General features: G+C 46.8%; 1 protein-coding gene across 7 annotated transcripts in view; it reads left to right on the forward strand.

The window, feature by feature from the left end:
- TOM1L2 (target of myb1 like 2 membrane trafficking protein) overlaps positions 1 to 25,420 on the forward strand; it is a 1,130,890-nt gene that overhangs the window by 996,085 nt on the left and 109,385 nt on the right. For 3 of the 7 annotated variants that reach the window (XM_069645711.1, XM_069645710.1, XM_069645715.1), the window contains one exon: positions 23,567 to 23,623. The exons of the other annotated variants lie outside the window; for them this stretch is intronic. In XM_069645711.1, coding sequence (XP_069501812.1) covers positions 23,567 to 23,623 — 57 coding nt within the window. The remainder of the gene's footprint in view (positions 1 to 23,566; positions 23,624 to 25,420) is intronic. 7 annotated transcript variants of the gene reach the window in all.

The raw sequence follows: 25,420 nt of genomic DNA on the forward strand, positions 1-25,420 counted from the left end.
TTATCGCCGCGACAGGGTTCAGTCTTAATGCAGCCTACTTCCTGAATAGGCGTTATCCGAGTCCTTAAAGTGGCAGAAGCTGAACCTACATGTACCACCTCGAGGGGGTTGCATCATGGAGTGGGCGACTACACTTTGTCCCCCATACTTCCCCAGTAGTCCACAATGGGTGAATGGCAGGTCAATTGGTTGGATGCTATATTTCAAATACTGGCAGAGTTTTTTTTTTTTTAAACAATTTTTATTGATTTCAACAAACGACCAAAAAGAACCAGACAGTGAACCACAATTATACATTTCAAGTATCATATACAGCCTCCCTGTTACCCCCCTCCCCAATCTCTAGCTTACCCCACATCACCGCCTTCCACCACTCTATCTGAGGTCACCCCTTCCTCCGCTTCCCCTAAGGAGCCATCGTCTTCTAGGCCAATCTGGGCAGACCTGGACAGTGTAGCTACTAAGTGCCTCCACGCTATCAATGTCTCCGCTTCATCACCCCCTCTATTAACTGCTTCATTCCACACCACTGTTTCCGCATCTGTCCATTTCTGGAGGTCATGCTACCAGACTTCTACTTGTGGTCTATTACTTGCTTTCCAGCTCATGGCGATTCTGCGCTTTGCAAGTATATAAGCCAGGTCTTTATGCTTACTCACATGTTTCAACTTACGCGACCTGGGGCACCCCACCACCATGCATGCCCACAAATATTCCACTTCCAGCCTAATCTCCTTTTCGGTCAAACGGTGGTCCACCTCCCTCCAGAATCTCCTTATTTCCGGGCACACCCAGAACATGTGTACCAGTCCCACATTCAGGACATGTTTGTATTCCTTCATTCTTAAACCTTGCAATCTTTTGAGGGGTCATGTACGCTCTATGGGTAACATATAACTGGATTTGTACTGGCAGAGTTTTTAAATATTCTATCCATTGTTATTTCAATAAAAATGAGCTGCATACATATTTGAAAAACAGTGCACATTTTATAGAGAGGAGTTTTCTTAAACTGAAAATCCATGATTACTGCTGTTGCAGAGATACTGAAGGGTGCCTGTAGATCTTCAGTTTTTGTTGTGCTCAGACCCTGCAATCTAATTCAAACCACTCTGATTCGGGGATGACTTATGCGGTCAAAGTGTGTGGACACAACTCCCTTCCAAATGGACTACTGAACCTTGGAAGAGGGAAACGTTGCATTGAAAGTGTTTCTTTGGCATTTCAAAGGTTGCAATGACTTCATCGGGCGTGTTTCAGTCTTTTTACTGCTTCAAGATTTGTACTCTAACTGAACAGCATGTATGACTGAGAAGTCAGAAGTTGGCAAGTGACGTAACCAGCACATTTGCCATCCTTCATTTAATCAGTATTTACACTGCAAATGTGAGGATGATGTAAGTAGCTGTGGTTGAAATACCCCCCACCCATGAGTGATCAACAACTTGGGTTCCCACGCCCCCATCACCACGTTGAAAATGTAGAGACCTTGGCTCCTCAAAAGTATTTGTTCGGGGATTTTGGGAAATGCTCTGAAAAAGTTAGAAGACTATTTAATGTATCATGTGCAGTCGCCAAAAAGTGTATTCTGCAGGCATGGAAAAGCCCCCCCCCCCCCAAGCATGAACACATTTCTGCGCGAATTGAAATACATTAATGAGTGCAAGGAACAAGTACGTTCTAACACAACCAAGCACGAGCCGACCAAAGGACATTTGGGGCCCCTTCAGGACATATTTATGTGATTTATGCTCGGACAGTGAAATTTCCATGTAAAATATATCTTGATTGTATGTGCATAGTGCCATTAATGTACGCTACACAGAATGTAATGTTGAGTTGATGCCATTGTATCTGCTGAGACCACCAATAAAAAGATGTTTAAAAAAAGAAAATGTAGAGACCTATACATTTTGGCAGGTTACTGTGGGGCTGTTGAATTCCATAAACCCTCCTCCCACCAGTGTTTGAAGTGTACGAAAGGAAGTAGGCGAACTACGTTCCCTGCTGGCCTGCACTCCTTCCCACACTCCATGCAAACCCCCAAACACATGCAACTGCTGTTTAAGGGAACGTTTAATGTAAGCCTACACTTTCATTTCAAAACGAAACCATTCCGGAACGGTTTCCTTTTAAAATAAAATTATAGGAACAGTAAAACGTAGTTTTCAAAAAGTAGAGGAGCACCGCACCTGCACAACTAAATTTCCCATTTGATGGAAATGGGTGTGCTACAACATCATTCTATACCCAACTAAATGTTTTGTTTTGCATTTATAGAGCAGGCATGGCTGTCCTTGCTACTAAAGGAAAATACTTATATATTTTTTTTTTTTTTGAATGGCTGAGCCCACCAGAATATTTTTTCTGCAAAGCCTGCTTGCTCTTACAATCAATAGCTTTTTCTATTTACATTTAACATGCCACACTGTTATTCTGTGTCCTTTTTGGCCTAGTAGGAAAGTGGGGCAAGTTACAGGGACCATGTAGTTTGCAGCGTGCCCACCCTCAATGTATTGTCAAACAAGTAGGGACCTCAAACCACCCAAAATTCGGGCGTTTTGCATATTCCTCTAACTAGTTCTCCAAAGACTAGATGTAAGTAATGTTGTGAATTTAGGACCTGTTCTAATAAGAAGCAACATTGGCCATGAACCCTTGCAAAGCATTGGAACCTCCCTTACATTATCTTTCTATGCTCCATGTGCTTTTGTCTTTGAGTGGCTCAGGTCGCAGAAGTCAAGTGTACCCCTCAAATAAACTTTAAGAGCTTTTAGAAATGTACATTGCATTTTCCTCCTGGCTTCCACAATTGGACACTTGTAAAGTTAATGAATCTTGTTTATGGGTTGTTTGGCTGCTTTAAGCCTGCAACTGAAAAGCCTGGTATTCTTTGCCAATGACCAGTCAGCCTCCATAAGAGTATTTTCTCTTTGCCGTGATCGTCCCATCTTTGTACCCACTGCTGCACTTTAGTCAATAATAAATTCCATATTTGTGAGATATTCTACAGCCTACATTGTCATGTGTTGCTCTCTGAATGGGAGGCTGTATCAACCCTTCCTTCTTGTGGCTGGTGTCAATGGCAACCTTCTCTGGATTAACTCAGCAATTTCAAACCAGGAAAAACGTAGTACTCAGTATGAAATAGGCAGTAGCATGTACTTTTATTAGCAGGGAGCATGTGCCTATGGCAAGAAGCCGGAAAAGCCAGTGCGATATTCTCAAAGGCTAGCTAGTGTCTAAAGATTTGATGCAGGCCGCTACTGGGACCCTTTCCGTTAGAGAGATTGAACCCTTAAAAATGTGTACAAGTGGTGCTGATTTCTTTTTGTATGCGTACATCGAGTGCAGCTTGTCTGCAAGAACCAAAAGGTAATAAGAAAGTTCTCTGTAGCATGTGTGGCGGGTTCCCTGATCTCCGCATGCTACTATGTGGGGGTAGCAGGACATAAGGGATGGGATTGCTGTGGCAATTACCTGATGTACCTCCCCGGGAGCAGATGAGATGGGATCCTGCTGACCCACTGTTGGCTCGAAAAATGTGGTATACCCTCAACCACCATACCTTGGTGGGAGGAGAGCATTGAAGCTCACAGTGCCTGCAAAACAGTACTGAGAGTAAGTGTGAGGTGGGATAAAAACCGCCAATACAATTGGATTAAGAATCCCCTGGTTCGTTAAACCACCACAGTCTCAGAGTTTGAAGAAAATCAATAGACTCCTTATTGGAGCACAGGCAAGCAAGAGGCACCCTGGGCAATTTGCCCTTTTCAATCCCTTGCACAGCGCCAGCAGCAGTATGCAGACAAAGAGAGAAATGCACAGCACTGCGTGGCATACGAACTGGAATTCCAAGATGGCGCTGAGCATGAAACCTCCCTAAACTCCTTATCCGCTTTGCAGAAAAGTATTCTGAACAATCATTGAGAGAGAGGCTGACCATAATATTCGGGGATATTCCCCCGCCCTGTGGGAATTGAAAGGTATACAGCGAATAGGCCTTTCCTCAGTTACCCAAAAGGGACAGGGAGGAGGACTGAACTCTTAGTAGGACGGTTTACCAAATAATACTGACTGACTGACCACAACCCTGATTGGGAGCTTGTGGGAGAGAAATACCCATTCAATTGTGCTGAAAAAGAGGTCCAGGAACAGGGATCATTTTGTGAAGGCTCGGTTGAACCGGAGGTTCAGAAGGGACGTGACAAAAAAAAGTTTCAAGCCTAAGGTCCGGAAGGGACTATTTGAGAAACCACTACTGAATCTCAGAATGAGCAGAGACCATTTGAGACCCTGGACTGAATCCAAAGTCAAGGAAGGATCATATGGGAAACCAGAGTTGATTTGCGGCCCAAGAGGGACCATTGTGTGGAGGACCAGAGGTCCCCTATTAGAAGAAAAGAGTTGAACCTAAGGTCCAGAAGGAACCATTTTATAAACCACTACATAACTGAAGTCTAAGTCAAGGGCTGACTGTCTGAATAATCAGAATTTCACCTGCTGTCTAACAGGAACCTAACAAAAGAAACCAAATTGAGCCTAAGGTCTGAGAGTGAATCTTTGAGAAACCACTACCATACCTACGGTACCCAAGAGACAATTTTGAAACCCGACCTGAATTCAAGTTTCAGGGAGACCGTTTGAGAAACCAAAATTGTACCTACGGTTCAGGAGCGACCAGTTGTTAAAACTAAGAGAAACCAAAGATATAAGAGGATACCTGAGTGACGCAGAAACAGCTTGGATCTGTGAGAGAATGACCCAGGAAACCAGTTTAAACTTCGTTGGCCGGGAAGCCAAAAGGCGACCCTGAAAAATCTTAAGAATGGAAAACACATCACCAGCAACCTGAGAGACTGGTCCAACCTGAGAAGTATCAGAAGACGTAAGGATCAGGTCCTGACTGTAGGTGAGGTCTTGAACAAGCCATGGAAAGCAGAGTGGGAGGAAGGCATGACCAGACTGCGAGTACCTCATCCAAGAGCCTACTCTGAACTTTGTGGTGTGAATATCAAGTAGTAAAGGGCTGGACTTCTGATACCTAGGTTTGGACTTTTGCTTTCAGCCAATCCATGGAACTTTATTATTTATACTACAGTAGGTTGGAGGGCTAAGCACTGCTTATAAGTAGGTTTTAACTTTGTATTTAAACTTCTTTTTATTGATTTTACAGCATAACAAAGTAATAAACAACTCCCTTCCCCCTGAACCCCCCGCCTCACCCCCTCCCTCCCCTCCTTGGTGATGTAAGTCAGTCCTTCTTTTCTTGGCATTCCGGTTGGTTTAATCACTCTAAATCCCAAAACTTGAGGCGTTGCAGGCACCACTGTATTATAAAGTCCCCTCTCAGGAAGTTCATAACCTTGCCCCAGTCCCTCCCAAAGTCCTGTGCCCTGCTATTCATTGTATAGGTAGCTGTAACGCTCACCTGATTCCCGTAGAGGCGCCGGTCTTGACTGGGCGTATACCGTATCTTCAAAGGTGATGTGTAACACACGGCTGGCTCTTTGGGCTGGACCTCTGTGCACTGTATGTCTGGCTCGAAGGGTAAGATGTCTTCGGTAAGTGAACGCCGTGCTCTCCATCTGCCTCGAGGCAGGGTGCTGTAACCAGTTTCTTCACTGGATAAGGGGAGCAGGCCTCTTGACTTCAGAGGACTGCTGTCCGTCGTTTACTGCACGAACGGTAAGTTTCGAGTAATTCTAATGTCTTTAAAGTCTTTAGTAATGATGTCTCTTGTTTTGCAGGGTTCCGGCGATGGCGGATGGCGGGCTGAAGTGAGTTGAAGATGGAGCCCGTGTGATGAATAGAAGCGCCTGGAAGCACGTAAGTAAGCGCTTGTTGCCTGCTTCACGATGCGCTCTAACTGTCTTTTTATTTTGCAGGTACAAGTTCGGGGCGGCTGCAGGGTGCCGGAATACCCACTGGGTTAGATGTGGAAAGGAGTAATGGCACGTGAGTATTAAAGTTCCCCAATGTCTTTAAACGCACCTTGTTTTGTCTTTCAGATGCGGGATGCAGCGCCGAAGGCCTCCGGAGCGTGCGAAGAATTGGTAAGCTTTTGTCTTTCAGATGCCGGAATGCAGTGTGAAGACCTCCGGAGCGCACGAAGAGTAGGTAAGCCTTTGTCTTTCAGATGCCGGAATGCAGCGCGAGGCGTTGGTGACAGCCGATGGACCCGGTAAGTGAAGAGCTGTCACTGAAGTCCGTAATGCTAACCTGTTCTTTCTTGTCTTTATAGGTGTTGCTGAAGACTGGATTCAGAATGGTAAGCCTTTTCCCTTAGGCCCAGGATCAGATGCAGAAGACACGATGAGCGTTCTGCTGCTGAGGATGCAGAATAACGCAAAGCAAGATTCATCCATCGGGTGTGGTTTAAATAGCCTCCTGTAGTGCTTAGGTGTCTCCTTCCACAGCCACGCCTAGGTAAGAAAAGAGTTCCTGCTTTCCAGAAGAGTTCCAGTGTTCTGAATCTAGGGAGTGGCTCCTGCCCCACCCAACAGGAAAAGTAGTCCCAAACAGAAGAGGATCAGAGACTCAACTGGCAGGCAAGTAAGCAGCATGGTCTGCTGCAGGTAAGTCCACCCAAGCATTATGAGCCCGGCGCTTCCAGCGCTGGGACTGGGCATATTTATGAGCCTGGTGCCACTGGCGCCAGGACTGGGTCCAAAAGGTCCCAATTGGGACTGGTTGGCACTCGGAACCTGGGTTATGGATCTGCTTCCAAGGGAGTTGGGAAAACCCTGACCTTTTGGAAGCAGAGATCATGACAGTAGCCCACTCCAGCGCAACTGTCTCCCACACTTTGCACAGCCAGTCCTGCATTGTGGGGATGTTACTACTTTTCCACCGTCTTTGCAGCCAGGGTTAGGATCACTCTTGCCTTTTCCTGGGATTTGGGCTCCCTTATTTCCCCCTGTTCTCTTGTCACGAGTAGGATATGTTCTGGGGACTTCTCCCCTTCCAACCCAAAAACTTGCTGTATGGCTTGTTGGATGTCATTCCAAAAGGTCTCAATCTTGGGGCATCTCCACCATATATGCTCCGATGTGCCTCTACCCCTGCATCCCCTCCAACACTCAGCTGTAGCCGTTGTAGGATATATACTGTGTAGTTTAGCCAGCGTATAATGCCACCCATACAGGATCTTGTACCATGTTTCCTGTAGTTGTGATGCCTTAGCTATCTTCGGTATCTTCCGACATAGTTCGCCCCATGCTTCCCTCGTGATCTCTCGCCCCAGTATCTGCTCCCATTGTAGCATGTACGCCCACGTGGCTCTCGGCCTAGCATCTTCCATTAGTTTGTGAAGGTGCGATATTAGACCCTGCGATCCGTCATTCGTCACTATGAATTTCTCAAAGGGTGTCGGCTTCCTGGTGGTAGCCTTGCTGTTAGTCGGGTTCATCGCCCAATGTCTAATCTGGGCATATCGTAGTCATTCTCCTTCTTCTACCACCAAATCTTGTTTACATTCCTCATTCCTTCCGCTTTTTGTAGCCCAATCCATCGCCGGTAAGCGATCGCCGGTCTCACCCACGAAGGACCACACAAAAAGGACTGTTTCCTGTCCTGCACTTGTCCATGCCTGTCCCTGCCTCCTGCCAGCCACTCTGACCGCCGCTGACCTTGTGACCTCGCCATTCCAAGGTACTGCCATCCGTGCCGGCCTACACTACAACTCTGCTCGAGTGTCTCCTGCTCTAGACAACCACTGTTACCTCTGCTACCTAAACACCCGGTGATCCACATGCCGCTCACCAACACGAACTATGAGTAATAGAAAAACGGGCTTCACTCACAAAACCTGCGACTCCACCATCGGCATTCCGGATGTAAACTTAATGAACCCTCATCTGACTCCATCGCCTCTGACGCACTGTAAACCTACATATTAATGTTCATTGCACGCATGTACCCATACCTTCTCAACCCTGCTCAAAGCCTAATGCAACCGCAGGCCACCTATATCTTATTATCTCGCTCCACTGCAGAGGCCTGAACCCCTGTCTAGTACCTTGCAGGATACATCTCCATAGCACACCAGCTAGCCCTGCCATACTTACACTGCCAGCTGGCTATCTCCCTCATCCTATCCTTTCTGCATCATTATGCCTCAAAAGACAGAAATGTCAGTGTCTTTGCATGATGCTGTACCACTGCATTTTAGCCAAATGTATAATTCTGAATCTAGATGTTGCCCCACTCTACTCTGAATGTAGGTGCTGCCCCACTGCATTATAGCTTAAGTGTTTAATTTTGAATCCAGGTGTTGCCCACAGCATCTTAGCTTAAGTGTTCTACTTTGACTCTAGGAGTTGCCCCACTACATTTTAGCCAATGTTTTATTTTGAATCTAGATGTTGCCCCACTGCATCTTAAGCCAAATGTATTACTCTGATTCTAGGTGCTACCCCACTACATTTCAGACAAATGTATTATTTTTAATCTAGGTGTTGCCCCACTGCATTTTAGCTGAAGTGTTTTATTTTGAATCTAGGTGCTGCCCCACTGCATCTTAGCTTAAGTGTCTTGTGTCTTATTTTGAATCTAGGTGTTGCCCCACTGCATTTTAGCTGAAGTGTCTTGTGTCTTATTTGGAATCTAGGTGTTGCCCCACTGCATTTTAGCTGATGTATTATTTTGAATCTAGATGTTGCCCCACTGCATCTTAAGCCAAATGTATTCCTCTGATTCTAGGTGCTACCACACTACATTTCAGCCAAATGTATTATTTTGAATCTAGGTGCTGCCCCACTGCATTTTAGCTTAAGTGTATTATCTTTATTGTAGGTACTCACTCAACTAGCTCTACAACTCAGGCCACCAGCTCTACGTATCCTTGCAACCAGACCATGATCACCTGGTTCTCTCTTATCATGTTCCCCTTCTGTGTCACGCTGGAAAACGTACCTTGCAGCGGTAATAATTACATAGCCTACAAGGACAGCCTAGTCAAACTTGGATGTCCAAGACACTATCCATGCCCTTCCTACCATCTCTGCCCCCCTTCCCACCCACTTAACACTTGTCTTCTACATCCCTCATAAACATTGGCCTCCCAGCCAACGCTGACATAACCCACAGCCACCTTAGACACAATGTTCCAGGAGCGCCTCACCCATTACCAAGCCTAACCACACCAAACTGAACACTAAGCCCCCTGCCACACTTAAGCCTCCTGCCACACTTAAGCCTCCTGGACCGACCCCCACTATCACTCCCAACCTCACAGCCCGCAACTATAGACTAGGCACTAGGCTCCCCACTACAACTAGCAGGCCTACCGCCAAATCCAACACCAAAACTAACAAGAAGCACAAAGTACCTAATAAGCTCAAACTACTCCCACTGAAAGGAGCCTTACTTAATGTCAGAACCCTTGCTGCCCATCCCACAGAAATCGCCGACATCATTCTAACCAATGATCTTGACTTCCTAGCCTTAACAGAAACCTGGCTTCATGAAGAGTCCGGACCATACTTATCGTTAGCGATTCCTGACAAATACTCTATCCTCAGAGCTGATAGACCCAACGCCAGGGGAGGAGGCGTAGCGATCATCTCCAAATCTTCATTAGACTTCTGATCAGTATCCTCAGTGTCACTCAAATCCTGCGAGCTACTTACAGTCAAGTTGAACATCTCCCCCACAAGCACGATCACTTTTCACCTCATATATAGACCCCCAGGCCCCTCCGGGGCCTTCGAAGAAGACATCACATCTCTCATTGCTGAAAACTCCAAGCCATCAGCACAAATTATTATCCTCAGAGACCTTAACCTTGTTTACCGCGACCCTAATAATGTCCCTGCTGCATCCTTAGCTAATGCCCTAACGGAACATGGCTTTGAACAACTCAATGTCCTCCCCACACATTAGAAAAGCAGAATTATCGACTGGATAGTGACCTACAACACAATGTTAATGTTAAAGGACATTTGTACCGCGCACTATCACCACCGGAGTGGTCCCCTGGCGCTCTGGCGGCTCTGAAAGAGGTGGGGAGGTTGAGTTAGTGGGAGGAAGCAGGAAAAGTGCAAGAGAGCAGTGATGTGCTGTTGGCGGCCTCAGCCCGGTGGGTCCGTTGGCTGGGCCTGGGGTGTTTGCGGCTGGTAGTCGCCGTGTACTGTTGTGCAAGACTGTGTGTTTTTGTTTTGTTGTTGCAATGTGGTGAAGATTGTGCGGTTTGTTGTGCTGTAGGTTTTGGTAGTGTTTGGTTTGGTTTGGAGTTTGAAAGGTGTATGCAGAAAGGTAAATTGTTAGTACGGTTGGTTAGTTTGCGTCTCTATCCTGAATTGAGGCGCTCAGCTTGCGTAGTCTCACCTGATGTGGCTCTGTCCTAATCTGGGTGTGACTGGTATACAAGGTTCCTTACTCCTCTGGCCCCCACCTCTAACATGCTCTCTCATAACTCCCCTTATCCTCCCTTCATACTCCTGTGGCCAGTGCACCTGCCAATGTCAACCTCTCAGGTAGTGTGGTGATTGCCAATATCTCGACAATTCCGCACTACTGTGGTACCTGGCGGTAACTAAGGGGTGGGCAAACGTGTTGGTGGGATTGTCTGGGGTAGTTGACTCAGTCTCCGTGCGTGTCCGGTGTCACCCGTCCATGTGCCGTGGGAGCTACCCTCTCGGGTCGGGGATGTCCGTGTCCTTTCCGGTTTAGTCAACCTTTTTCCGGTTTTGGTTTCCAGATTTAGTCTGTGGTGTTGAAGAGACAGGTTTTTAGTGATTTCCTGAATTTTAGGTGATCTTCAGTGTTTATTTCTTTTGGGATGTTCCAGGTTTTTGCGGCTAAGTGGTAAAAGGAGGTGCCTCCAAGTTTTTTCTTAAGGTGTGGTTTGAGTTCCAGGCGGATTTCGTTGCTTGATCAGAGGGGTCTCGTTGGTTTGTATTTTTTTTTGTAGGAATTCTGCTCCTTGTCCGCTGATTGCTCTGTGCTTTATGCACATTGCTTTGAAGGTGATGCAATGTTTTACTGGGAGCCAGTGTAGTGTTTTTAGGGCTGGAGTGATGTGGTCTCTTCTGGATAGTTAAGGAGTAGTCTTGCTGCTGCATTTTGGATCCGTTGCAGTTTCTTCAGGATATATTCTAGTATTTCGAGGTAGAGGCTGTTTGCATAGTCGATTTTTGACATGATTAGGGCGACGATAGTGAGTGTTTTGTGCATGAAGGAGAGGAAAGTTAGAATTCTTCTTGCCGTGTGGAGGAGAAAAAAGCATTTATTCACTGTTGCATTTATTTATGGTTCCAGGGGTAGGGTGTTGTCCATTAGGACTCCCAGATTTTTTACTACCTTCGATAGTGTTGGTGCGTTTCCCATTTCCGTAGGCCATGGGATGGTGGTTTCGTTCTCTTGGTCTTTGGATACGATCATGATTTCTGTCTTTCCTGGGTTGCTTTTCTGGTTGTTGGCATCCATCCAGTTGAAGACTTCTTTTAGACAGCCGATTAGGGTTGAATGGTCGACATTGGTGTCTTTGATTTTGTAGATGATCTGAGTGTCGTCTGCGTAGTTGTAACATGTAATGTATTTTTTGAAGATTCTGATGACCGGAGTCTGATACATATTGAAATATAGTGGAGATAGTGAGGATCCTTGTGGCACTCCACAGCCGTTTACTCGTGGAGTGGATTTGCAAGGTTTGATCCATACGGTTTCTGTTCTGTCTTCTAGGAATGATTTGGTCCAGCATAGTGCTGTGTCTGTTAGGACCCCCAACCTCTTGCATGGATGGATCACTACCTCATCCTTCTTGAAGTTAAGATTAATCACGCAGCACCCAAAAAGTGCCCCATGGCACCAGCCTGTCCTACCGGAAACAAACGCAACATTACTGCTGAGGCCCTACTACCCCTGGTCCTACCCACCCTCAACGCACTCCCAGCCAATGCTGATCTAAACCTACTGATTGACACCTTTAATGACTCCATGGCCAATGCGATGGATACCATTGCCCCTCTGAAATTGTGCAAAGTCAAACCTAGAGCTCATCTGAATTCATGGTACACCACCGAACTCGAGTTACTCAGAAAAAAGAAAGCCAAGGCACAACTCACATGGAAAACCAATCCCTCTGTGGAAAATAAATCAAATCTTATGAATATATCTTCTTTATACAAAAGTGAGAATTCGCACCAAAAAATATGCATACGGCGTCAGGATTGATCAGGCAGGGTCCTCCACTAAAGAACTATTTAAAATTCTAAAAGAACTAGAAAATCCCAATACACCTACCTGCTTGAAGGACAAAACTTGGTGTACCAGCATCCAAAACGCCATTAACAACAAAATCACTGGACTCCAAACTAAAATTGAGGACAAACGCCAACAACTCTCCAACAAGTGTACCAACCCTAGCTCACTAACACCCATTGATTCCAAATCGAGCTACACATTTAAGAAAATAACTACGGTAGAAGTTCAAAAAATCATCACCTCCTTAAAACCCTCAAACTGGAAAGGGGACAGCTGTCCTGCCCAGATCCTAAAAGACGCAGCTAGAGATCTATCCCCCTGCATCACTAAACTTATCAACCTATCATTCATCAATAACTCAGTCCCCAGAAACCTAAAACAATCATGGGTTCTCCCACTCTTGAAAAAACAATCACTAGACCCAGCCATACCCACCAACTACAGGCCCATCACCCCAGTCCCATTCCTATTTAAAATCCTGGTTGAGTTGCCTACCTCCAAATTCAGGTATATCTGAAAGCCAACCAACTGCTAAGAATACGTCAATCTGGCTTCAGACCTCAACATGGAATAGAAACTGCCCTTGTTGATCTCAAAAGTCAGATTGATGAAATGAAAGACAAAGGCGATGCAGCAATCCTACTCCTCTTAGACCTTTCAGCGGCCTTCGACCTGGTCGACCACAAAATCCTCTGCAGTCACCTAACCACCGCAGCTCACTTCCCCTCCTCTGCCGTCACATGAATACAATCCTTTCTGGCAAACAGAACCATGAGGGTTTTCTCTACAACAGCCGCAGCAGACCCCATCCCCATCTCATGCGGGGTCCCACAAGGTTCCTGTGTCTCCCCCACTTTGTATAACATATTTACAAAGCCACTATTTGACCAACTGGGTGTCACCTACACGAATTATGCAGATGACACCCAGATACTCCTCACCATTACAGGCAATTACCAGACAGACGTCACCCGGATTAACGTAATATTCTCCATCATACAAGCATGGATGGCCTCTGATGGCCTTTGCCTGAATGATGAGAAGACTGAGCTCCTCCTCATCGGCTCTCCCAGTAACCTGTCTAAACTCAATCCCAATTACAACATCGTTATCGATGGTCGCACCATCCCCATTGCCAAAAGCGTGAAAACTCTCGGCTTTTACCTTGATGCCAACTCTAACCTCTCCAAACAAACTAACATGATCGCCTCAGCCTCCGCCTACACCGGCAAGCTTATTAGGGCCAGTAGACCCTTCCTATCATCGAATAGCTGCCTCACTCTTGCTAGAACCCTCATACAATCCAAACGGGACTATTGCAATAGCCTGTACCTAGGTGCTAACCAATCTATAATTAACAAATTACAGGTACTTCAAAATAATGCACTACGTGCAGCGCTTAACATCGTCAGGCGAGAGCACATCTCCACTGCTAGGAAATCGTACAAATGGCTCTCCATACGACACAAAATTGATTTGAAAACCATTTGCCTCACATACAAGGCATTAAACCACCTAGCCCCACCATATTTCACTAATAACTTTACTGTGAAACCCACTACCAGAACCACTAGATCCTCCAACAATCTATGTTTGACAGTACCTAGATTCTCACTAAAAAGGGCTGGAGGGGCCAGCTTCACAGTACTTGCCTCCCAACTCTGGAATACCCTACCACTCAACATTAAAACTATAGAGTCCTTCCAGATCTTCATGAAACATGTTATTGGTTGGCTCCTGAACAATGAGTAGAACCACAGATATGGGGGTACACCTCCTTCTGCTTAACTATGTCTGTGAACTCTGCAAACTGTTGTATTTGAAATTGTAGTGCCCCAGTTATGTGCGTACACCTCCCACTGCTTAACTATGTTTGTATACTCTGTAAATTGTCGTACTTTGAAATTGTACATATCACACTATGTAACCATCTTCTTTAAGCGCCCTTCTACCTCTGGGTTTGGAGCGCTATACATATAAATAAAACAAACAAACAATGGAGTGGATCTCCTCTCCCTGGAACAGATCCCTTATTAACCTACAACCTCCGACCTCCTACCTTCCAAATGCCTCCCTCTCCATTCCCGGTGTGAAGTCTCGATTTTGAAAATTGGGAGTGAATGGGGACAGGTAAGTCGTTAGTTCCTTTGCTTTAACCACCCTGTCCCAGGTATCTGCGACTAATGCCGTAATGGCGCTTTTATAGAGGTAAGCCGGCCTATGGTGTTTAGGCAGCCAGAGCACTTCTTGGAGGTTGTCGTGTCACTGCTCGATCCATAGCTACCCATAGCTCCCCCTGTCCCCCTTTGAACCATTCCCTGATAACCCAGAGTTGTGTTGCCTCCTTCGAAGTACGGATGTCGGGCAGTGTGAGGCCCCCTTCCCTCCTTGATGCCCTGAGGATTTTCCAATTTATCCTGGCCTTCTTCCCCTCCCAGACGAATTTGTTCACCGTTTTATCTATTTCCTTGAATAGGCTCATTGGTAGTGCCGTCAGTATTGCCAGAAACAAATACATGAGTTGTGGGAGTACTACCATTTTGATGACCGATATTCTCCCCACCCAAGATATTCTCAAGTTTCGCCATCTTTGAAATTCTTTCTTTATTGCTTTAATCATTGATGGGTAGTTTGCCGCATAAGATTCCTGCCAGCTTGGGGTGACGAACATTCCCAGGCATCTAATTCCCCTCGGGCACCAGACAAATGGTGTAGATCCCTGCAGTACCTCCCCAGCTCCCCGTCCCAACGTGATTCATAAGCTCCGACTTCCCAATGTTTATACGTAGGCCTGATGCCTCTCCATATTTGTGTAATAATGTCCTCACTTCCCTAATTGATTCTTGATTTTTGGGGACTTGTTAGCGTTAACAACATGTCATCTGCAAAGGCTGTGACTTTGTGTTCCTACCCCCCAAAGGGAATCCCTCTGATCTCTTCCGTGTCCCTCACTGCCTGGAGAAAAGGTTCTAGATATATCGCGTATAGAAGGGGGTAAAGTGGGCACCCTTGCTTAGTTGCCCTAGACAGTTGGACGAGGCTGGACATCTCTTCATTCACTGTCAGGCGCATTCAAGGGTTCTTGTAATTTGTCTGTACCCTTCTGAGGAAGTCTCCCCCCAGCCCCATCGCTTCCATCACCTTAAATAGGAAGGACCACTCTACCCTGTCGAATGCTGTTTCTGCGTCTAACGCCAGTAGTACTGCTGGCGTATCTGTTTTGTGCACTTCTTCGACCAGGTGAGCTACCCTTCGAATATTATCCACTGTTTGTCTTCCCCAAACGAAGCCCGCTTGATCTGGGTGAATAAGATCGTGCAAGTGAATCTCCAATCTGTTTGCCAGTATTTTAGTGTATATTTTAGCGTCCACATTAATGAGGGCTATAGGACTGTAGGAAGTGCAGTCCGTGGGATCTTTGTTGGGTTACAGTGTCAGGTTCACTTTTGCCTCTTCCATTGAGGGAGTGATGCAGCCTTTGTCTTTCAACGAGTTAAAAAGCCGTGTTGGGTGTGGTACCAGTGTGGCAGCGTACGTTTTACAGAAGGCCGCCGTATAGCCATCGGACCCTGGGGACTTGTTGGCCGGCAGCCTCCCCAGCACTTTCCTCACTTCCTCCTCTGTAATAGACTGGTTCAAAGCTTCTTGGGCTTGTTTGTTTATACAGGGTAATTCAAGCTTCCTGGTGAAGTCCTCTTGGCATGACTCATGGTGATCTTGGGAAGTGTATAATTCAGCGTAGAATCCCACTAGACGCTTTTGTATGTCACGGATATGCTTTAGGAGACCCCCCTTACCATCTTTCAGAGCCAATATGGCATTCCTCGCCCCCACTCCCCGCAGTAGGTGCGCAGTAGCACGCCCGCCTTGTTGGCCTTAGCGTAATATCGCTGTCTAACAAAGAGGAGAGCCCCCTCTGCTCATTTTGTCCGCAAGACCCCCAACTGCCCTTCTGCCTGTCTGTAGGTCCTTTGCACTCCTCTTGCGGGGTTCGCTGCCATCGCTCTCCTTGCTGTCTCTACTTCTGCTTCCAGCTGTTTCTCTAGAGCTATCATCTGCCTGTGCCTGCGGGCCTTAACAGCTATGAGCTCCCCCCCAAGTGTTGCCTTAAAGATGTCCCATCTAGTGCTCTCCCTCGTGTCAGTTTCCTTATTTAGCTCGAAGAATTCTCAAATGTTCCCCTCAATAGCCTTTCTGATCACTGGATCCCTCAACAAGGTACCTGGGTATTTCCTTCCCCATAGGTTATGTGTCCGACTCCTTAGCTCTAGCTCCATTATAACCAGCTTGTGGTCTTCTATTCCCTGTGGTCCCGTCTCCACCCCCTCACCTTATCCAGCAATGGCCCCAACACCCAGATGTAGTCAATTCTAGACTGCGTCCCTTGTACCCATGATAAGAAAGTATAGCCCTCCTCGTCCCCCCTCAGGCCCCTCGATACATCTCGCAGACCCGTTTGCTCCATCCTCTGATCAAGTTCTCTCGAGGCATTCACTACTCCACCCTTCTGGTCCTTCCTCCCTGTTCTATCAGCGTCCCTCTGCCAAGCCAGGTTAAAGTCCCCCATGAGCACTATGTGTTCCCTCGCAAAGTCCTCTAGCTTTCCCATGAACTCCTTCCCTCTCTTCATTTTCCAGACATCCTTGCACTTTCTGGAACCCAGCTGGGTGCTCCCTCCCTCTCCCCCATACTCCATTTTCTCCTTTGAAGGCCCACCACCCCTATATTACTGTGCTTCCTTAGGGCTCTTCTTGAGCCCCCGCTCCTGTCCCCTCGCTGGTCTCCCCGCTCTTCTCCTTAGATTATAATCTACCCCCTTTCCGGCCCCTTCTTCTTTTCTCCCCCACCATTGTCCATTCCCAAGGTCTCTACCCTGGCCTGTTGTCCATTGGCTGCGTTACATTTCCTGTGGGGGGCCTCATCAATATCTATTTGCAAGATGTCAGCTCCTTCCTGTGCCAAAGTGATGCGTTTCTGGCTTCCCTCCCATTCAAATACTAGGCCAAATGGGATGGACCATTTTTATTGAATGCCTCTCCCAGTAAGCACTTTTAGCACTGGAACCATTTGTCACCTCTTTATTAACGTGCTGCTTGCCAAGTCTTGGTATAGTGCTATCTGGTGACCCTTGTACAGTATCGGTTCCCATTTCCTGGCTGACTGAAGGACTGTCTCCTTCTGTGCGTACCTAGTGAAGGCCGCCAAAACATCTCTCGGTCTTGATGCCGGGCCTTTGGTAAATGTTCCTACCCTGTGAACGCGGTCCAGCTCAGCCCTCTCCGGGGTCTCCTTGCCAGTATCTCTGCAAAGATTGTTTGGATTTCCAACTTCAGTTCTTTCTCCTATACCGATTCTGGCAGCATTTTCACTCTTATGTTAACTCTCTGGGATCTATTTTCCATATCCTCCACTGTATCTACAGGTTCAAGGTGGCTATAACGAGTCGCTCTATGGCTTCGCTATTGGCCGTTGTCTCCTTGTCCACTTCTTGCAGGCCCTTCTCCAGGAGGTCCGTCCTTTCACCCAATTGCCGTATGTCCTGTCTGATCTCCCTCAGGACCTCGTTCAAGTCTGATCTCATGAGCTGGAATTGGAATTGATCCTGGAATGTTTTGGCCAAATTGGCCTGGCGCGTGTATATTTGGCCTACGAAGTCCTGTTTTGACATTTGAGCAGATCCCTCCCTATCTACCAGGGTGTTACGTTCCTCCATCCCTTCTGGCCGGTCCTGGCCCCATCCCTAATGTCTTGTGTCGCCACATTGCATGGAGAGTGCCTGGGGCACCACTCGGGACGTGGGCCATCTTTTCCCCTTTGCCTTTGGATTTTGTGGTCCTGACTTTCTTGCCCTTAGTGCTATAATGGGCTGTTGCCAGGTTTCTGGGGGCCTCTGATGCTGATTCCTCTTTAGGTGAGCTTTAGCTCCTTCCTTCAGTCCTCCAACTTCCACCGTATGCTTCCTGCAGCCTCTGGCTGCACTGTGCACTTCTCTTTATTGTTTGGCTTCTCCAGAGCAGTTTGCCGGGTAGCCCTCCCCCCTGGTCTGCTGCACGCCTCCGCCAGCCCCGTCTTCCCCTCAGGTCGTGGCTGCAGCTGCCCCTAACCCCAGACACCAACTCCTTGGGGTGTCAGGTGCCTGTTCAAGTAGTGGCTGCTTGTCTCATTCTGGTATGTGGCCTCTGGCTGTATTTAAGTGTGCATGGGCCTTGGATGTCGGGCCCTGCCTTCCTCTTTCCCGGTTGCGTTCCTCAGGGGGCCTCCCTCCACCATCTAGAGCCACCGGCACCAGCGTTAGGCCCCCTATTTACTTGCGGGTCTCTGGCTCTCCCAGTCCCTCCTGGGGTTAAGACCCTGTCCTCTGAGGCGTGTGCCCATCTGAACGGGCTCCTCCCACGTCCTTATGGCCTCCCGGGGGTCCCCCACTCACCGTTCTCTCTCCGACAGTTCACTTGGAGTCTCCAGTCTTGTTGATTCTCTGCTCCCCTCCCTTGGGAGTGTCGGCCCGTTCCTCCTTCGGTCTCTAGCAGTTCCCTTGTTGGTCTGCCGTCGGACGCCGGGTCCCCCAGCTGTCCTCTCCTCCCTGCACGGCTTTCCTGGGCTCTCCGGCTGGTTGGTGCTCTGCCTGATCTCTGCCTATGCAGGCCGTATGGCTCGGTCCGTTACTCCGCACCACCGGACCACCTGCTATGCCCAACTGCGCTTTTTTCTTCGTATGCCACATTCCCATTACTGAGCCTCTCAAGGCTTGGGGCTCATTCCGCCATACCGTGGTTCACTCCCTTTTCCTCCTTCAACTCCGTGCCAGGGGTGTGAGCTAATGAAGGCCCTTCTCTCCGGCACTGAGCACTGCTTTTGCCCAGGCTCACAGGGCCACTTCGACGTCGGGTCCACCGCCTGGTGGGTACTTTCCTCCCCAGCTCCAGCTCGATGTGCATTGGCAGCTCGGGTCCCTCTGCTCCGCTTCTCGCTTGGTGCCAGCGCGATGCCTCGGTTAGATCAGCGCTCATGAGGGGGTGCAGAGCTGCCGTGTCGCCCCCACTTGTTCTCAGCTTGTCACCATCGTGGGGGCCGCCTTTCTGTTTATTCCAGGCTGCTGCCGGGGTGGTTGGAACACTTTCGCCAACTTGGGGTCGGTAGAGAGCTGTCGGCACGTCTATTCTGTGCCGGCGGCCATTTTGGAATCTGTAGGTTTGAACTTTAAATTGGCCATCCTTTTGAGAGACTTTGAGTTGTAATATAGGGTGCCTTAGAAGCAAGGCAGACTTTTAAGGATAAATCCTTTTATTTCTGTTCTCGGAGGAGGCAAATACTGGATGTCCCAAAACACAACAGGTATGCCCCTTTGTGTTGTCCCCACCTGTTCTGTTTCCATGGAGATCATCATTGGCTGTAGTTTTGTACCTAGGCCAAACAGGACTTTATGCATCCCTTATCCCTGCAAAGCTCGTCATCAAATCTGGTGCATAATTGCTCAGCCTACCACACAGAATCTGGGCACATCTTTAAAATAGCTAACTCTAGATGACTATCCAGTGCTATAAAGGGTTAGTGCAGAGTGCTTTAATATACCTAACCACTTTACTCTAGCTGTTATCCACTGTGGTACGAGAACTCTGTTGATGGAGAAGTGTGCACGTGGTAGCAAGCTTAAAGGTGAAAGAGTTTGAAACTTAGGGTGAATGTGGTAAAAGTATTAATTTTGTATTATTTGGGTGTTTATTGAGCATGAACCTAGCTTCGAGAAGCAACAGAGTGCTTTACAATCATAGGTGGAACAGCATGACGAGAAGCAGAGAAACAAGAGAGTATGTAGCTAACTGGAAGGAAGAAGGTGGGAAATATGTCAGCAAGGGATCTACAATCAGCCAGAACGGTGGGAATTAGATCACCCAGTCTCGGGTAGGGTGGGGAGTTGAGGGAGTGTGGACCTAGGTGTTGGGGAGGAGCATTTCTTGAAGAGGAAGGTCTTGAGCGCCTTCCCCAACTGTAGAAGTGAGGGGCCGAGGCTGATGTTGATGGGGAGGAGGTTTCAGAGTCCTGGGGCATAGGCAGAGAAAGCCGGTCTTCTGGTTCTTTCCTTCCTGCACTGGCGGAGTTCATGTCTGCACATGTGCTTACTTCTGCTGGATTGTAGGCCTCCAGAGAGATTGAGTGAGTTTCTAAGAGAGGTAGCCTGGGGACTTCAGGGTGAAGCCTTGTAGATCATGCAGCAGGATTTGAAGATTATACAGGCTTGCAGCGGGAGCCAGTGCAGTTCGATGAGGGTCAGGTGATGTGGTCGAATTTACAGAGTCCTTTTGAGTCATGCTGCAGCATGCAGAACACATCTCAGGGTTGCCAGTGTATTCGCCAATGCACTGAATACAGTGGAACCATATCTGTGGCATTGCACCGTACATTGACTGAAAGGTTCCCATCAGAGAGACGTTTAAATGTTAATTGGCAGTCATTTTAAAGTAAATAGTAATTGCATGCAGGGGACCACCAATGTTTTCACAAAGCAGAATGTCATTGTGAAGAGTAAATGAAGACAAATTGTTTTTGCTGTTTGCTTTTACTCTCCGCTTTGTGTGAAATTAAACTGCCAGCTAATTATGATTTGCAGGCGGGATTTTATAATGCATTCGTATGTAATCCATGTACAATGTACCAGGTGTAAATGCAACCCACATCTCTTAAGAATCCTTTGGTGTTTTACGCCTGCATGAAAATCCCATGCAGATATAAAATCAGTGAATTTCCCGCTCATCATCATCCTTTGATTTTCTTGATCATGGGATTCTGCTGGATCGAATGGCCACCGTCGGGGGTCTCTCAGTGGAGGCGATAAACTGACTCAAGTCCTTCCTTGAGGGACGTTGCTCCCGAAATCATTGGGGCGAAAATACCTCCGATATTGAAGCTACCACCTGTGGAATTCCCCAGGGGGCATGTCTCTCCCCCTGTTATTCAATATATATATTATTCCTCTATGAATGGATTTGGAGAACATGCACTTATTTTTCTGTAATTACGCAGATGATTTCCAGTTGGCACTCGAGATCAGTGGGGACTATAAAAAAGACCAACAGAAGTTGGGCTTGGTCTATCAGACCATAAAGGGTTGGATGACCACTAACTGGCTATGCCTTAACGCAACAAAGACTGAGCTCATGCTTTATGCACCTCCGCATGCCAGAGACAAGTTGATTCAACCGTTTGCCAGTTTTACTATCAACGGCAGCCAGATCACGATGGTACATAAGGTGAAGACCTTGGGTACCTTCACTGAGGCCAGTTTGGACAGCGGTGCTCATGTGGAAGCAATAGTGAAGAATACTAACTATCACCTTAAAGGGTTACAGCAAGTTACCCAGCTGGTCTCCAAAGAAAACCAGGTGAAGCTAGTCAGAGCTGCGATACTCCCGCCGGTGTATTACTGTAATGCTCTTTTAGGGGTAGCAAATAAGAAAGACATCCAGAAATTGCAAAAGATTCAGAATGTGGCAGTACGTATCATATATCAGATGAGTCGTACTGAACCTACATCTACGGCGTGGAGGAACCTGCACTGGTTGCCTTTTTCAGCACAGATCCAGTTCAAGCTGTTGACCATCTGCCACAAAATGTGCTTTTGGTAATGCTCCAGCCGATCTTAAAGACAGACTGAATATTTACCGCTGAAAAAGAAATCTCTGATCCACAAAGGCTTGCCTCTTAGAAGTAGATCGCATTAAGAGAGCCCGTGGAAATGGACGTGCCTTTCATGCGCAGGCAGCAAGGGCTTGAAATGCCTTACCGGAACACCTGCATAAGGTAGAAAACCATCTGGCTTTCAGAAAACAGCTGAAACAAGATTGCACTGCTGTCCACTCTTTCTGTTAAGGGCGCCTGGATGCCTTCTGGCTTTGGCGCGATACAATTGTGTTAACATAACATAATAATGCACACGAGTGCACGAAGGGGCTGGCCGCTTAGGAAAGTCGGGGGACTTAGGTAAGTGTTTTTTGTGTGAGTGCGTGTATGTGAGGGAGAGGTGGCTGAATGCTTCTGCTGGGGAGTGGGCAAGGGTGCGGGTAAAAGTGTGTTTAGGTGAGTGGTGGAGAATGAGGGGGTAATGCGTTGTGTTGGGCAGGAGAAGGCAGGGCATGAATGGGTGCCTCTGGGGGTGAAACCCCCACGATTTTCTAAAATTTCCGCCTGCGTGGGAGAGGCTTGGGGCTCGTGCTGAAATAAATCGCTCTTATTTTTTTCCATATCAAAATGTGGAAATGTCACCTAGAACCAAAATCATTGCTCTTGCGAAATTTAGGAGGAAAGCAAAGTGGAGATTCAAAATCTTCTTTGCTTCCTTCCTGCGCCTTGGAAAGGCACTAAAATGAGATGGAGTACAAACGCGTTTTGTAGGCTTTCATGTTGCACTCCACTCAATCTAAAATAACCCCCACAGTATTGAGTTTTAACAGTATTTTTGGAATAGATTATTTTAAACGACCATGATCAGTACGTTGACACTGCGTCACTGTGTCTGCAAACGATTTGTGTATGAATAAGAGCCTACAATCATCCAGTGTAACTGCAGGCACCGTGTGTGTGAAGAGCGGCTTATATACTGACCTAACAAAATGGGAAGGGCTAATCACATACCAGAGAGCACTGGTCGGGCTGTGGTGAAGCTGGATTCAAAGTGTACTGTACCTGATCTGTGCTACTGTTTCACATGGGAGCACCCTCCAGCCTGGGATCCCAGTTTGTGTCTCTGTATACTAATGGAAGAATGTTCCACTTTTGGATCTAGCTTGTCATAATGCTGTAGGAACATTCAAATATATGTACTATCCACATAGAAAGCGTTTCTGCCCTGAACGCTGTATCGCCTGTATGTCTGATATAGCCTCGCTAGTGTTGATGGCGTAGGTGTTCGGATACGATTGCCTTGCAGAACCTGTGCAAGTGCGGTGCTGCGATAATCTAAAAATGTCTCTTCGGTTGGGTGTGGATGGGACCGCCCCTACCTATTGAGTGGATTATTGCAGTTACTCTGCATATTATTCATGTGAAAGTGGGTTGGGCAGAGAGCTGCATGGTACGGGCCGCTGTGGAAATGGGGTCTAAAGTAAGAGTAAATTAAAGTCCCAAAAAGTGCGGATCCTGAACTGAAATAGAACAATGGGAAACAAATAAGAACATTATTTGTGTCAAAAGTTGGATCTCTGAGCAGATGTGACTTCTCACAATGTTGGGGTATGAAAACTGTAAAAATGCAGAGCCATTCTTTGTGTGCTATTAATTTTGTGAATGTTTTGTTGATATGCTTTTTCTCTATGACAAATACTGGTTTTACTTCACCCTCTTATGGGATTTTCTGTTGTTAATGCAGAAGAGTGGGACCTCAAGCATGGAACCCATAGACAAATGGCTAATTGCGCAAGGAATGGTGAGCGATTTCACCAATAAAGCATTAACTCCCTTCCTGTTGAACCCCAAAACCTGCCCTGAAATAACCACCCACACCGCTTCCATCCCATGTTTCTCACCTCCCTTCAAAGTGCAGACAGTACAAGGACTTGATTGGCCACATTGATGATACATCTTGCAAAGGTTTGAGATTGCAATCTGTGCGACATTTCTTGGTAATGTTAACTGAATTTAGTGGTTAAGCAGATTTGGTTTGCATGCATTTAAGTACACCGACTGTCTCATCTATTCCAGTCAAGTCCAATGTTAATTGAACGACCCTGGGCCAGGAATTGCTATTTTTTTCCTTTTACTGTCTTCGTTCTGAACTGCAGTGTTCACTTCTCCAGGATAACAAGATGTGGACAGGTTCAACTCATAAGGCAATAAATGGGGCATTTTAGGGATGCAATTTCAATTGATTTTGGTCGTAGTGTGACGTACCATATGTTCACCACCAGCCTCTTCTTAAAATCTAGTGAAGTACAAACTCTATCTGAAGCGCATCGCATCAATCCATTTATAACTGCTACACCTCTCATTTGGCATTAATAACAGAAAGTAATAGTTGCACCTATCATTTGTTCCCGGGTCTATCCACTCTAACTTCATTGGTCTCCTGCAGCATCAGCTCACCCACTTAGTATACAAAAATATTTTCTCTGACCAGCTGTTCAAGGTTGTGAGTTTTGTCGGCTGACTTGCTGCCACGACAAACATGTAAGCATGTATGCGTCAATTATTTGCATCTACTCACTCTAGGGGTTGGGCCGAGAAGGGCATCCTTAGTTCTAAGTGCATGGAGTCCACTCCATCTAACACAACAGCACCACATCCTTTGCTCTTGGGTTGAACCAGATCCAACTGTGCCCTTGGCATGTGGTTTATCTGTACTAGATGAGGCGATAAAGCAGCGTTGTTCCAGTAGTCCATATCGGACTGCGCTGGTGAGAACCTTCACATCTGTCACATCATATTAGACATTCACCCTGGTACAGCAAGACTATTACCTTATGCCTAACCCGAATAAAAGCAAACTAATAATTAAGATGTCCTATTTTGTCCTGCTGCTGTCTAACATTGTTTATTACCATTAATAGTATTGACCCCATGCTCCAACAATTTCAGAGTGACTTGTGTACTTTTTCTTTCTATGGTAACTTTTTTGTCATTTAGCAGACCTAAGAAACATGACTCGTTGTAAGATTCCTTTGTACATGTCTTGAAAACACAAGCATCATGTGCAAACTCTTTGGTTCTCATGTGTTGTCACATTTTCCTGTTATTGTAATGAAAACCTCAATCATACTAGTTTTCCTGTTCCTGTCCTCGTCTTGGATCATGATTGTAGGATATCAAAATGTGGGACTCAAATTCTTTTTAGATTGTTACCCTTGTGTAGATTACAAAGGAGACTGGTAGTGAGGATGATTAGATGAGCCTAGACAGCCTTATTTACCCCTAGCCGGTCCGATAGCACAGCCAGTAGAGCGCTCGCTTTGACATCTGTGCAGAGCCTACTGACGCAGGTTTGAATTCCGGCAGGGCCAAACTCAGCCTTTCATCCTTCCAGGTTGATAAATGAGCACCACACACCATGGGTAATAATAAGCAGCGCTCAGATACGTGAGGGTTCATAGCGCTATATAAATGCTAAATTATTTGTTTGTGTTCATGGTACATCTGCTGGCCAAGGACATGGCACATTGTTAGGAGATGGGAATCTCCATTTTGACTGATCCTAGAGAAGCTATACTACCAGGCTGATTTCCCGTTT

Source organism: Ambystoma mexicanum, chromosome 2p (assembly GCF_040938575.1).
Source record: "Ambystoma mexicanum isolate Mex_15411 chromosome 2p, UKY_AmexF1_1, whole genome shotgun sequence".
Lineage (NCBI taxonomy): Eukaryota > Metazoa > Chordata > Amphibia > Caudata > Ambystomatidae > Ambystoma > Ambystoma mexicanum.